We start from the raw sequence: 14,687 nt of genomic DNA, 5'->3' as shown, positions 1-14,687 counted from the left end.
TATTAGAATCTCTGATCATTCCAACTTCAAAGGAGTTAATTAGCTATAAAGAGTTTGGGACCATTCCTGAACATAAGGAATACTGTCCAAATTAAATATTATTTGTGTTCACTTTCACTGAAAGTCCCATATCAATGACCTTTTAACTGCTAACATTTGAGGACTGCAGTTGTCGCTCTTGTTAACAATAGGACTTTGAACACACACAACTTGCTAAAATCCCAGAGGAATTTCAACAGCGACCATAAGGGCAGGAATTGTTTCCACGAGAAGCACAAAGAAGAGACAGAGGAAAGAGAACAATGTGGAAAGCAGCAGTGTCTGTGTTCCTGCTACTAAACATGGATATACAGGTGAATGGTGCTGTAGATAAGACGAGGGGGTCTGTGGTAGAAAACTCCAGGACAGAGAAGAAGGTGAAGACAGAAGAGGCTGAAGCCAACAACAACATTCCTGCAAGTGACACTGCTTCTTCAGGTTTTTTGGGCAACTTGCTGGTGGTACCCATGGATGGGAGTCACTGGGTGGGTATTAAGGCCATTGCCCAAGAAATGGGTCGTCGTGGACACCGGGTTACAGTGGTGATTCCAGAGATCAGCATGCGGATGGGCCCAGGGAAACACTACGACACTGTGACCTATCCTGTTCCTTATGACAAGGCTCATATGGATTCTGTCATGGCCTCACACAAGGACATGATGGAAAAATCTGCACAGTATTTCACGGAGAAAATAAGGATTGGATTCTCAAAAATCCAGAAAATGACAGCCTTTTTTCACACCACAGCAGAGAGCCTACTGTTCAATGTCAGTCTGATCTCACATCTGGCACAGCAGGTGAGTGCAAATACAGGATCAGGTGTCAAATCTAAGAAAATTCAATAGCCTTGCACCAATACAGTATTTGTGAGGCATTTGTTTAGACTGTCTACTACGTTTAAAGGTCCTATGACATGCTGCTTTTTGGATGCTTTTATATAGACCTCAGTGGTCCCCTAATACTGTATCTGAAGTCTCTTTCCCGAAATTTAGCCTTGGTGCAGAATTACAGCCACTAGAGCCAGTCCCTTAGTATGTGCCATTTCTATGTCTGTATGCCCAACCCTAACCATATAAAAGTACTTGTTCTGCAAAAAAAACAACCTCTATGACTGATGAATTATTATATAGATACAGATGGCTTTATTAAGCTCAGAAGGGCAATTTCGTTGCTACAGTCCACCGGAAAATATGTACACATTCATACTGCCAGTCATCAATGAAAGAGGGAGCACAATAAAAAGGCATATGGGAAAGTGTGAGATCCAGAAGTATACAACAAGAACATTATTTGAAATAAGAATTGAATGAAGACGATAAAGTACGATAAAATAAAATAATGAAAATGTATAAAGTGCAGAGTGGATTGCACATACATAACAAATTACAATCCAGCAATTTTTAACACATAACCCATATGTGGTGTGTGCAAAATACATTTCATTATTAGAGCATTCATGTCTAAGTAGCAATTACTGTTATAGCTGGTTGAGGTGGAGCTTGTTTTAACTAATTTACTTAATTATTGTAGTACTGAGGTATTGTAGTTCACAAGATAAATCTGAGGGGTCATAAAATGATTAATAGAAGAGAAAATACATTTATAACCCTATGGATATCACACTGTTATTTAAATGAAATAAAAAATGGAATGGAAAATATATTTTTGGTGGAACCACGATCCTCTCACATTTGAAACATAAAAAGGAGCTCTGACCAGACACTAAAACAGTCACAATCCAAAAAGTTTATAAATTACTAAATGCAAGGTAACTATAGCAGATAAATATAGTTGGGTAAAAAGAACAGTATATTCCTCTGAGAGACAGATGGTATGTAAAAAAAAAAAGCTGTGTCATCAGTTGATATGTAGACACGTCATGTCTTCTGAAGAATCACTGCATGTTGAAGCAGAAGGAAAGATTCTTTAATTGTGTACTGATTCATCCCTTACATCTAATTTTCCTTTGCACCTTTCCACTCTGCAGAACTTTGACGCAGTCCTAACAGACCCTGTGGCGCCCACAGGCTCATTAATAGCTCGGAAATTAGGTGAGTTCAGCCACACTTGGATCATCTGTTCTCTTTTATGTTTGCACGTTTTCTCACAGGTCATACATCAAATCTTTTTCAGGTATCCCTACTGTAAATTTGCTGAGGGGGATTCCATGTACCTTGGATATGAAGTCTGCAGGCTGCCCCTCCCCGCCCTCATATGTGCCCCGCTTGTTGACCAGATACACAGATAAAATGAGCTTCCAGGAGAGAGCTTTCAACACTTTGGTGAGGAATTATAGCCAGATGTGCATCGCCAGATGCATGCATGAAGGATGGCCAGGTTTAATTCTGTAAAATGAATATACCAATATACTATCAAACCCCCATAGGTCATTACGTTTGGCAACGTAGCAGACCCCCTTAGTATCTGTCTCCCTACTTTAGGCTACATTCAAAGTCAGGCAGTAGGTCAAGATGAACCAGTTCAACTACTGCACGATGAAATTAATAACTTCAGTTCCAACACTGTTAAAATGTAACTGAAATTCAACTCTTTTGCCATGCACCTATGCCTTACTTTGTACATTTGTTCATCGTTGCTTTGTGATGCCTCTGACATACAGGTGGCTTTATTGGAGCCGTTGCTATGCCGACTGATGTATTGGCACTTTGACCAAATAGCCTATCAGTTTCTGGGAGAGGAGGTGGGCATAGCTGAAGTGCTGTCAGAGTCTGCTATCTGGTTGCTGAGGTAAGGTTATATATTAAGATTTAGGAGAGGAAAAAACACATTAAAAAAGGGGGGGGGGGGAATGGTTTTAATTAGTACGAATCTCATTGGAATGTTGAATTAAACAAAAGTGGAATATTTTAAGTCTAAAAAAAAGAGAAAAATCATAGTTATGGCATGTCAAAAAGTCATAGTATAGGTATGTCATAAAAAGTAATATTATAGCATGTAAAAAAGTGATTAAAAAAGCAATAGTATAGTTTTTCGAAAAAAGTCATGAAAAATACATGTAGTATAGTATGTCCAAAAAAGTGATAAAAAAGTAATAATCTAGTATGTTGAAAAAAAGTCAAAGTAAAGCATGCCAAAAAGTGATAAAACAGTCATGGCATAGTATAGTATATTGAAAAAATCCATTGAAAATTCATAGTATTGTTTGTTGAAAAAACATCATGAAAACAACCAGCCCAGTCAGAGTCAGAGTCTGTTGTTATAACTCCTGTTGAAGCAATGTTAACCTCTGAGACACTATGCCAGCAAAGAACTTAGTATGTCGGAAAAAAACATTAAAAATTCATAGTATAGTATGTCCAACAAAAAGAAAAAGGTCATAGTATTGTATGTCGAAAAAAGTGATAAAAAAATCATAGTATAGTATGTTAAAAACTGTCATACAAGTAAAAAAATTCATACTATAGTATGTTGAAAATAAAGTCTAGAAAAAGTCAAAGAATAGAGTGTCAGAAAAGTCATATAAAAAGTCATAGTATAGTATGTCGAAAAAAAGTTTTTAAAAAGTCATAAAAAATATTCTCGAAAAGTCATAGAATAGTGTCAGAAAAGTCATAATATAGTATGTCGAAAAATGTAATAGAATATCAGAAAAGTCATAAAAAGACATAGTATCGTTTTTCGAGAAAAAGTCATAGTATAGTATGTCAGAAAAGTCTTAAATAATTCACAGTATAGTATGTCGAAAACAATCATAAAAAAGTCATACTATAGTATGTCGAAAAAAAGTTATGTTTGTAAACTATGACTAATTGTCTTCAGTAATGTGAAAGAAAAAAAGGTTATGAGTAGGGTTGGGTACCGAAACTCGGTGCAATAGGGAACCGATGCCGACGTAAACGGTAGTAACGAGACCGAATAAGAACGAAAGTTTCGGTGCCTCATTTCGGTGCTTGACTTTACACTACACCTGACAGCATGTAACGTTAGCCTACCTTTAGCTAGCAGCTGGATTAAACACCGGTAAAATGCTGACAGCTAACGTTAAACAGTGTAAAGTGTGACTGTATTTCACTGTGGAGGACTTCAACAGCGGGATGTAACAGTCTGCAATGCAGCGCAGCAGCAGCTGCCTTTGTCGGAATTCATAGATATACAGTATGTTTATATGGTCGGAATTAAACAACACAGACGGTGCGTTCACTTGCAGCTGCCGTTGTCGGAATTAAACAACACAGACGGTGCGTTCACTTGCAGCTGCCATTGTCGGAATTAAACAACACAGACGGTGCATTCACTTAAAACAGGTAGCCTCGTGGTGCATTCACAGTAATTGTAAACTACCCTTTTCCCATCTGGGGTTCAACAGCAATATACTGGTGAAATAAGTTATTGTTATTGTTATAGTTATTACATTATTATTAAATCTTTAATTTTGACCATGCCCTTAGCAATAAACAAGTCACTGACTGTTGTTTACTACCCTTAACTTTTTTTTTAATTTTATTGAAAAGTACCGGTTCAGGCGCCCGGGGCACCGGCACCGTTTTAAAAGTATCGATTTAGCACCGGAATCGAAACAAAAAAAAAAGATACCCAACCCTAGTTATGAGCTTCACAAATAGCACAGTGAGATAAGCTGCTACAGGTAAAATCAAGACTAGAGGTTGAGGGTTACATTTTCCAAAATACCATGACTTTTTTTTCGACATACTATGACATTTTTATGACTTTTCTGACATACTATTCTATGACTTTTTGTTGTCGCGAAACTAGCAAAAATATTGATATATAATTTGTGTGGATAAACTTAAAAAATTTGGGCATATCAATTATTTCAAAAACTGGTACTCTGTCCAGAAATGTTTAAGGACTGTCAATAAAGGAATGCTTGTGGCTCTTGTTATTTGGAGGCTCACTGAGCCAAATGTATAAGTCCTATTGCTTGAAGGTGCCCTGCCACACAAAACTGTTTTTACTTGCATTTTTTTTAAATATGTTAGGTCCACATGTGTTTGTGTTATGTGGTGAATGTGAAAAAAGCTCTGTCAGCTCTAGCCACTGAAAAGAAATAAGCGTAGAAATCAGGCCAATTACAAAAGCTGGTCATTCTGACATCATGTTGCCTGAGCTCATTACTATTCATGAGCTCGCCCAGTTGCGCTCAGTAAAGGATGCTGATAGACAGGCTCTCATTGGCTTGCTGTTAGCCAATCAGAGTCAAGCAGCTTAGCTCGTTGAAAATTAACGAGAAGTGGCACAATTTGAGCTGAGTCTTCCTGTAGGCTTTCTATGCCAATCTAGAATGGCTTGAAACAAGGTAACCAAGGCATTTTTTCCACAAAAAATGTTACAGAGTCCATAGTAGAACTTCAGACATTACCACAAAGTAATGAAATACGTGTGGCAAGGCACCTTTAAATGAAGTAGAGAAGTACATGTACGTTTTGACTAGGTGTATGAGAATTAAGAATTGTGTCTGTGAGAGCAAGTTAGGAGACAATGTTCTATCTTCTCTGTACTTTAGTTGAGCCATCACCCACACTGAGCAGCCCTCAAAAACGCATGAAAAAGCCTAAAGAGACACTAAACTTAAACAGTGATTACACAAAAACTGTAAAAAAAAAAAAAGTTGAATAATTTTGAAATAGCTGAACGTTTTATGAATAGTTTAAAGTTTGAATGAAGTCCGTAGGTGAAAGCATGTGGGAGAAATAGCATTTAGAAGTGGAAGAAGCCTGAAGAGGATGTAAAGATTGCTCCATTGACTTTCAGTGCAAAAAGAAAAAAAGCTTAATATTTTAAAAATGGTGAAGAGAAGTTGAATACAAGCACAAATGTTCTTAAAGAGCTGAACATTTTTTATATTTGATTGTTTTTTGTAGCTAAACGTACTGTAGGCAGAATTAGTAGGCGAGCAAAAATTGTAGTGAAGAATCCGATAACAATACTGTGAATGCTGCTAAATCACAATAATATTGTGATACTTTGTTAAACCAGGATGGACTTCACACTGGAGTTCCCACGTCCTATCACACCTAATGTAGTACTAGGGGTAAGGGATGAGTGTTATTGATTCAACCTTTTGATTTTGTTTTACTTCCTCCTCACATTATCTGCTATATTGTGGGGAGATAGAGAGATAGATAGAGAGATGAATGCCAGACCCTAGTTTGTTTTTTTTGCAGGATCTGGAGTCCTGGGTGTCAGGAGAACATGGGTTTGTAGTGTTCACCCTGGGCACCATGGTGTCAGATCTGCCAGAAGAGACAACCTCCGTCTTCTTAGAAGCTTTCAGACAGATTCCACAGAAGGTACAGGAATATATGATCATTAAGAATGTGCATTTTAAATCATACATCAATGCAATAATCAAAAAGCAATAAATTACACTTATCTTCTTTTGATAGGTAATATGGAGGTACACTGGGCAGGTTCCCGACAGTTTCCCAGAAAATGTGAAGTTGATGAAATGGGTGCCTCAGAATGACCTACTAGGTCTGTAACTCCACTGCAAAACATCCTAAAATGTGAAGCACACGACTCAATACTTAGCGATGATGCGTCCCATACCGTAACATCTGAAATCTTTGTGTGTTGTGTGTTAGCACATCCTGGAGCTCGGGCTTTCATCACTCATGCTGGCTCTCATGGTCTCTTTGAGGGACTGTGTCACGCTGTTCCCATGGTGATGATGCCATTTTTGGGGGACCAGGCTGACAACGCGGTGAGGTTGGCGAGCAGAGGAGCTGGAGTCGTGTTGGATATTTTTCGTCATCACTACAGAGGCCTTCTTCAGGGACTGAATGAGGTCATCAATGACACCAGGTGAGGGATTAGAAGCTCGGCCCGCACTGTCAGTTATCTCACGGAAAAAAGCTCCTTAAATCTCGGTAAAATATAAAAGAAGTTTTGGAATCTGATTTTCATACCATCTTCACTTCAATGTTGTATTCTTCATATCTTGCCATCAATCTGTTTATATCCAGGTATAAAGATAACATGCAAAAACTGTCAGCTCTCCATAAAAAGACCGCCAGTTGACGCACTGGACCTTTCAGTGTACTAGGACAGAATTTGTGATGCGCGGCAAAGGGCAAAACATCTCAGAACTGCCGCTGTCCTTGACCTCAACTGGCTCCAGTACTACTGCCTGGATGTAATTGCAGTACTGGCTACTCTAGTGCTGTTTTTGTGTACTGACTGTGAAGTGCTTGAAACTATGCTTCTGGAAACTGAGCAGGAAGAGGAAGCAGGACTAACCTTCTGCTACATTTGCACCTTCATCCCAGCAATAACACTGTATGTAAGAGAGATTAAAAACCCATCCTGGTCATAAAAATATTAATGCAAAGTTAAGTCAGTCATGGTTTAAATATGCGACAGTGAGTACAAACACTTAAGGAAACCATGGGGTGATCAGAAAAAAACCTTTAATTAACAGAAAATACAGAATATTATTAGATGCCATTATGGTCTGGGCTTGAGGGACAATGATGAGCATTAGTGGCCGCCCTTCTTGGGTGGGAACAGAGCATACTCTACAGCCAGAGCAACAGTAAAGGCAGCAAATCCCCACTTGAATCCTCTCAGAAGCACGTCAGACAGAGTCACAGCACGAGCAAAGCCGCCTGAGTATCTCCAAGCCTCGTTGCTGCAGAGCAAGAGTGGCATTGACAGGAGAGAAAGAAAAGAGCAGGGTCAGGAATAAGATTGACTAATATCAGCTATATCTGATGTAGGTTGAAATACTGACCGTGCCCATGGATCCTTAAGGCCCCTGGCTGCCAGCCTCTGCTGTGTAAACTCCAGTGGTGTTCCCTCGGCCTTCCACTGGCGCCAGTCTGGCATGGACATCTTGTTGTGGCCGTGGTCACCTCCCATGCTAAAAACAGATATATACACATAAACTCAGCCAACAAAAAATGCCCCTTTTTCAGGACACTGTATTTTAAAAGATACTTTTGTAAAAATCTAAATAACTTGAGAGATCTTCATTGTCTTCAAGGGTTTAAACAATGTTTTCCATGCTTGTTCAATGAACCATAAACAATTAATGAACACACACCTGTTGAACTGTCAAAAAGACAGTAACAGCTTGCAGGAGGTAGGCAATTAAGGTCACAGTTAAAAGAAAATTAGGAAAGTAAAGAGACCTTTCTACTGACTCTGAAAAACACCAGGTAAGATGGGGTAAGAGTATATCTGCACCCTTTTAAGTGACTAATGGGGTCCAAAAAGGTGGAATACTGTCACCTCTTTACTTCAATTTGTATATGAATGATCTTTCTAAAAAAAAAAGTTAAAAGAGTGCAAAACTGGATGTATGGACGGGGATAGGGTTATTAACCCTTGTGTTGTCTCCCCTTTTTTTCGACGCCTTTTTTTCACAGTTTGTTTTTGCTTTTTCCAACGTTTTAAATTGTTAAATTTTTCTTCTACACATTTTCAGTGCTGATTTTGAAGTCTCATATTTTCTGATATAAAACAAAAATTGAAAACAAGTCAACACAAGGTCATCTGGTGTATGCTGATGATTACTGTTTCTAGTCTACCAACCTACTAATCAAACCAGAGATCAGAGGCAATTTTCAAACCAAGCACTACATGTGGTAAATAAAGTGAGATATTTGGGTCACATCATCAGAAATGATTTATGTGATGACTGTATGCACAAGCCAATATGCTGGCACGCAAGTTCACATGTGCACAGATGATGTTAAAACTGCCCTTTTTAGAGCTTACTGTACTCCACTCTATACAGCCCACTTGTGGTGCAGCTTTAGTAAGGCAAAAATGAGAAAGGTGGCATTTAATGATGCATTCAGAATCTTTCTCAAACTGCCAAGATGGACAAGTGTGAGTCATATGTTTGTGACAAGTAATGTTCCCACCTTATGTACAAATGTGTGAGTCGCTTAACTTATTCAAAAGAAATAATGGCTTTAACTGACCACACAGAGTGAAGCAAGGTACACTTCTTGCTTTTGGAAACATATTGGAATTAATGTCTGCATGTGGTATTTCTTCACTTTGAACTTATGAAATTCAATTTATATAACTTCTTTGTCTTGTCTGTGTTGTTGTGTTTTCCATATGTATATACTAAAAAGGACGTGTGTGTGTTTTCCATATTTATATACTTATATGGACGTGTGTGTGTTTTCCATATGCATATACTGATATGATACTGAAATAAAGTTGAATTGAAATTGAATTGTCATGTAAATGTAAGATTGGTGCAAAGGGAACCTTGTATAACAGAAAATCACAACATATATAATATTGTTATAACCATGGATCCAACCAACTGTCAATCAAACCCTGGCACAGTTATACGGATGTTTTTATAATGTCAGGATTGGTAAATATGTAAGCTAGCGTCGCTGTTTCTAACAAATACCAAAATAAATCAATGTCTATCTATTTTTATCCACTTAGTGTCACTGAGGATTACATACCTACCTAAAATAAAGAATCGCTTCGTACATAATGAATCAAAATACGAAGACAAAATGTAGACAAACCAATGTAGGTAACGTTAACGTTAGACAGCGACAGCGTTTCCTCAGATAGCATTAGCTCCTTTCTCTCGCTAAAGGTAGATCAATCAAATTGCAGCATTAGTTCTAAGACGTATTATCTACACCTTCATATGTGTTTAGTTGTGTCGTCGCCCACTGTGAAGGAGCATCTAAAGATAAGTCAGAAATTTAAGAGTGTATTCAAAAAAACACTGTACCTGTGTGGTTTGTTGTGACCTCTGTTACTGGACTAAATGTTACGACAGCTAGCGTTGTTTTGCGGCTGTATTACGGCACAGCATGCGGGACAAAATACCAAAGAGGAGAGGGCGTTTGGAGTTTTTCTTTTAATGCAAACTAATTACACGTCACGTACAACAGTTAATATCAGTTTGTTAATTTATGTAAGCTGTTTCAGCATAACAAATTAAAATACAACAACTACAATTCGTATTTATATTGTTCATATATGTAACTAGCTATAGCCTGACGTGGTCATACTCAGATTCTAGTCAGAATATGAACTTCCCGACCTCGAATTTTGTGGGCGGGGCTAAATTCGGCTGGCATCCAGGCTAATGTAACTATATACTGTATTCGTAATTACTGTTCAGATCACTACATTCTATCCAATTTTAAACAAGTATCAATGTGCTGGTAGACTATTTTAATAGGCCGCAGATTCATATTTAATGACAAAAATATTTATTTGGTCTTTTCATTAGCCATTAGTTTAATAACAATGAATTTCACTTATCTGTTTCCCCTTAAATATTAGAAAATAAAGGGAGCGTGATACATTATATCAAAGTAACAATGTATATCACAGACAGTCAGTGTCAAACGTTCTCCATATATTACTGATTGTTTTGCTTTCTTAATGATCATCTACATCACAAATTTTTCACTTACAAAGAATAATACATTCAGGTCCCTGTAAAAAAAAGAAGAAGAAAAAAAAGGCTGCTTTCCCATCTCATCAGAGTAGGAGCCTAGTCCAAGGTCCAGGCTAACTAAATTGCAGCTCCTGACTTTGAAACAGCCTCAGAGACACTGAAACAGTGCAGATTTAATCATTATCATTGCCATTTTCCTTTGTTGTTTCTGTCTCCATTTGTAAAGGACTTTGTAGCACTTGGGTTAAAAAAACACTGTATGTTAACCTACCAACTTACAAAGGCATTGGAAAAATATTCTACATACATTTCAACAGTTTGTCACAACTCAGTCAGACAATCATGTTGCTATTAATTACATACAATTATGTACATGTTTTGCAATAATCAATCACACCATCTTTCAATATAACCAGGCCACTATGGTGTCTTGTTTCTTTGACAGTGCCTGTGGTGCCTGTACAGCTCAATGTCCATTATGCTTGTTGTCCAAGTGTGTATATGTGTGTTTATGCACTGGGCTCAGACTATGCCACAAAAGTGATTTAGAGTTTGCTTTGTGGGTTGAGCAGGTCCTTCAGAGCATCCAGGTTCTCCCCCTCTGGAGCCTCAGGCCATGCACTGTGGTCTGGAGAAGAACACACAAAACACACAAGGATTTAGTATACTAGTTTGCTTGTATTGTATAGTATATAGCGTAAAGACTGCGTCTGTGGATGCTTTAACAAGATGTACGTACTAGGTATCTCCCACATGGAGTGGTACAGACTCTGCCCTGCATCAACCCTCAGGGTGGCTCCAGAGATGTAGGAGGCAGCAGGGGAGAGCAGGAAACACACCGCTGATGAGATCTGAACTTAGAAAAAACCCAGAAGAAAATACTACAGCCTGTGACACTGCAACAAAGCCACAGACACACAGCACATAATCTAATAACTATTGTTCTCAATTACCAAATATTTATTTTCTCTTATTAGTCATGCCGATCACGATACATGACTTTCTTCTCTAAAATGAACTCCACAACGTCATTATTATGTCATATGTTTCACAGGATGCTTTCTGAAATTCATTACAGTTTACTTTGACTTCCTATTATAATTATATCAATTAGACATTAGACAACTAAACAGGGAATTTTCCTAAATAAACAGATGCTGTGACATTGATAATTGAAGAAACTACTATGGATGTTACGGTGTATTTATCTATATAGTTTAGCCCTTTCCACAACACAGTGTCATTAGAAAAGACAGATGTTTGTATGTTCACTTTAGCAAGGTATAGCTAGGACTTTGGATGAAAAGGGACTTCCCATAACCCATAAACAATTAGACTTTTTTTAAATATAACAAAACTGCTCTGAGTTTAATGGGTGCCTTTCCTCATGGTATTGAAGGTGTCACTACATGGTTACACACCTCTTCTGGTACTCCCAGCCTCTTTGCAGGGCATAATGGAACAGACATCTTGAAAAGATTTGGTCCAAAGTCTTTGTAGTTCTCCATTGCAGTTTTGGAAAAGATTGTGCCCTGCAACCAGACAAATGGACAGATTTGAAATGACTACATAATTAAAAACATCCAACACTTATTCTGCACTAACCCTGTCCTTACAGGTGCAACAGAGTTGACTCTGACTCCGGAGGATGCCCACTCAATGGCCAGACTCTTTGTTAAGTTGTCCACTGCTGCCCTGGCTGCCCCTGTGTGGCTATCAGGGAGAGGAGATACAATGTTTCAACAAAAGGGAGAAAAGTGTGCCAGTTGTAAATTCATGTGTGAATGTGGTGGGTGGTGCTGCTTACGCCATGCCTGGGAAGCCTTTCCACATGTCAGCAATGATGTTGACGATCACACCTCCATGCTGTTTCATCCACGCAGTGTAGACTGTGTGGATAGAACAGCAACAGTCACACTGACTGGGAGCTTTATCAGACACACACTAAGTCAGTGCTATCTGTCTGCATCTTACCCTCCTGGCAGCAGTGGAAGGTTCCAGTCAGGTTGGTGTCTACCACAGCTTTCCAGCCTTTAGAGGACATATGTTCTGCTGGGCTGGTGAACTGACCTCCTCCATTATTCACCAGAAAGTCTATCCTGCCGTGCTCTTTCAGCACTGACGACACAAGATTCTTCACCTGCAGCACCAGGGAATCAAAACATGCGATCAAACACTGACAATATCAACATGAAGCAGTTCCAGAGGCTGAATGCGTGTGTAGGCCCACCTCATCCTCGTTTCGGATGTTACATGGTAGAGGAGTGACACGTGCAGGGCTGGAAGCAGGGAGTTTTTGTCTCATCTCCTGAGCTGCTGCCTCCAACCTCTCTGCCTTTCTACTGGAGATCACCACATTGCAACCTGAAGACAAAATAGTTAGCCATGACAAAAAAACTATAATAACAGTACTGATAGCTTGTTCACTTTAGGACACATTGTTTATAATCATTATTTGGTTATTTTATGTGATAATTTGCAATGAGTTGGCCACAATTAATAGTCACTGAATTGCTTGCTGTTCTGTGATTTTTCATGGATGACTCCAAATTAAAGATACAATTTAAAGCAATTGGGAGTTCCACTGAATTCCAAATTGTGAGGCAACATTTATTACCAGTCACACTTTTCAATCATTTGAGGCCTACAAATGAAAGTCATTCTTCGGTATTTATTTAGAAATGACAAACACAGAGGGTGAAATAAATCTCAATTACTGAAATGCGAGGGGGAAACAGAATACTTGGTCCAGAAGTTGCACCACATTCTGTAACCCATCAGTTAGGACTAAGCGACATGGAGAAAATCAAATATCACAATATTTTTGCCCAAATACCTCGATATCAATACCGCAATGATATTGTAGTGTTGACTATTGGTGCTTTCACAAAATATTTACACAATGAGATTTTTAATAAATAATCATCAGTAATGTGAATATAATGACTATGTGGGTAAAGGCAAATAATAGAACAGTTACAACAGTCTGAAGTTCAGAAAATGACATCACTTTACTGTAATCCAGCCTTTAAAACCAGGAAAAGACAACACTTATGCCATATTACGATATCCAAAATCTAAGATGATATCTAATCTCATATCACGATATCGATATAATATCGATATATTGCCCAGCTCTACCATCAGTTATGTGACCTGACTAGGATATTAGATATTACTGTTATATTGCCACACACTGTATCACACTTTGCCACATTCTTGACTTTAATAGCTGTTACCAAAACCTGAGCCACCACAGTGTTTAAAAGGTGTCACAATTTCAAGGTCTTTGCTGGAGTGACAGTAAGGTTGGAACAAGTTTAGAATTCTATCTATGTCAAAGTTCACTTGGCTGTAGTTGTCAGTCCGCTGCTGTTCACTTTAAACTGTCTGCTCTATGAAAAACATATCTTGACCCAGAACTCGGCATCACTTACCCAGCTCTAGCAGCTCTGCAGAGATAGCTTTACCGATACCGGTCCCGCCACCCGTTACTATTGCAACTTTATGGTTGAACAAGCCCGGTCTGAAAACACTGGACGCCGCCATACTAGTACACAACTGAGGAAAAGCATGGGAAGATTCTTAATCGGATATGCTACAATGATCGACGTAGTTAGGTTTAGGCATAGGGAGTGAGGATTGGTTAGGGTTAGGGTAGAATACCAGGGTAAGCCAATCAGAAGCAGAATAAGGCGGGTCATGAGGAACATCCTTTGACGTCTACACATCTAGCGGATCCGATCTAGCATGTACCGAAGCCAAAAAGCACGACACTACTTGGTATTTTACGACAGTTTTTTGTTGTTGTTGTTGTTGTGCATTTTACAGTTTAATGGTGTTACACTCATATAGAACATTGTTTTATGGTTACACTGCTGTCATCTTCAGGACGGTACAGGTAACTGTTACCTACAGGGTTAATTTTCCTCAATTTACGTGTAGACTATATTAATACAATAACAAGTGTGAAATATTATATATAATCAACTACTGAAATTGTATGTTTTTCTTGACATTTCCCGAAATGTAATAGTTTAGTGTGACAAATATTTAAGATTTTAAACTAAGAATTCTGTGCCTTTTTTTCTATTTTATCATCAATTTTAATCGGGCGAGTTATTCCTGAAACCTAATAGCCCGGAGGCAAACAGTTATGTTTCAAGAATTATTCAAAAAATATATTGCATAAATATTAAATGCCACAACTTAAAAGTATATATTCTAATTTTTCTTGTATAACACCCATGCACTGTCTTTTCTATTTTAC

General features: G+C 38.3%; 2 protein-coding genes and 1 pseudogene across 2 annotated transcripts; 1 reads left to right on the top strand and 2 right to left on the bottom strand.

Moving 5' to 3' along the window:
• Positions 1 to 181: 181 nt before the first annotated feature.
• On the top strand, positions 182 to 7,259 carry LOC120568579 (annotated as a pseudogene).
• Positions 7,260 to 7,413: 154 nt separating this feature from the next.
• On the bottom strand, positions 7,414 to 9,847 carry ndufb3 (NADH:ubiquinone oxidoreductase subunit B3). The gene is made up of 3 exons (XM_039815662.1): positions 9,740 to 9,847; positions 7,754 to 7,882; positions 7,414 to 7,651 (listed from the first exon to the last, which is right to left on the bottom strand). The coding sequence occupies exons 2-3, from the start codon at positions 7,879 to 7,881 to the stop codon at positions 7,501 to 7,503; spliced, it is 279 nt and encodes a 92-aa protein (XP_039671596.1). The 5' UTR covers position 7,882; positions 9,740 to 9,847; the 3' UTR covers positions 7,414 to 7,500.
• Positions 9,848 to 10,203: 356 nt separating this feature from the next.
• Positions 10,204 to 14,308, bottom strand: pecr (peroxisomal trans-2-enoyl-CoA reductase). Its single transcript, XM_039815659.1, has 8 exons — positions 13,855 to 14,308; positions 12,648 to 12,781; positions 12,392 to 12,557; positions 12,225 to 12,306; positions 12,034 to 12,130; positions 11,839 to 11,949; positions 11,157 to 11,268; positions 10,204 to 11,045 (listed from the first exon to the last, which is right to left on the bottom strand). The coding sequence occupies exons 1-8, from the start codon at positions 13,964 to 13,966 to the stop codon at positions 10,963 to 10,965; spliced, it is 897 nt and encodes a 298-aa protein (XP_039671593.1). The 5' UTR covers positions 13,967 to 14,308; the 3' UTR covers positions 10,204 to 10,962.
• Positions 14,309 to 14,687: the final 379 nt, after the last annotated feature.

This window comes from Perca fluviatilis, chromosome 11 (genome assembly GCF_010015445.1).
Source record: "Perca fluviatilis chromosome 11, GENO_Pfluv_1.0, whole genome shotgun sequence".
NCBI lineage: Eukaryota > Metazoa > Chordata > Actinopteri > Perciformes > Percidae > Perca > Perca fluviatilis.
The sequence above is the reverse complement of the archived record's forward strand: the minus strand, read 5'-3'. Positions and strand labels throughout refer to the sequence as shown.

Coding starts and splice junctions, on each gene's coding strand:
- ndufb3 (XM_039815662.1), bottom strand. CDS start 7,881: ATGGGAGGTGACCACGGCCACAACAAGATGTCCATGCCAGACTGGCGC. Junction 7,652..7,753: donor CTTAAGGATCCATGGGCACG/GTCAGTATTTCA, acceptor CTTGCTCTGCAG/CAACGAGGCTTGGAGATACT.
- pecr (XM_039815659.1), bottom strand. CDS start 13,966: ATGGCGGCGTCCAGTGTTTTCAGACCGGGCTTGTTCAACCATAAAGTT. Junction 11,950..12,033: donor GAGTCAACTCTGTTGCACCT/GTAAGGACAGGG, acceptor GTCTGGTTGCAG/GGCACAATCTTTTCCAAAAC. Junction 11,269..11,838: donor GGCTGGGAGTACCAGAAGAG/GTGTGTAACCAT, acceptor TTCTAAGTTCAG/ATCTCATCAGCGGTGTGTTT.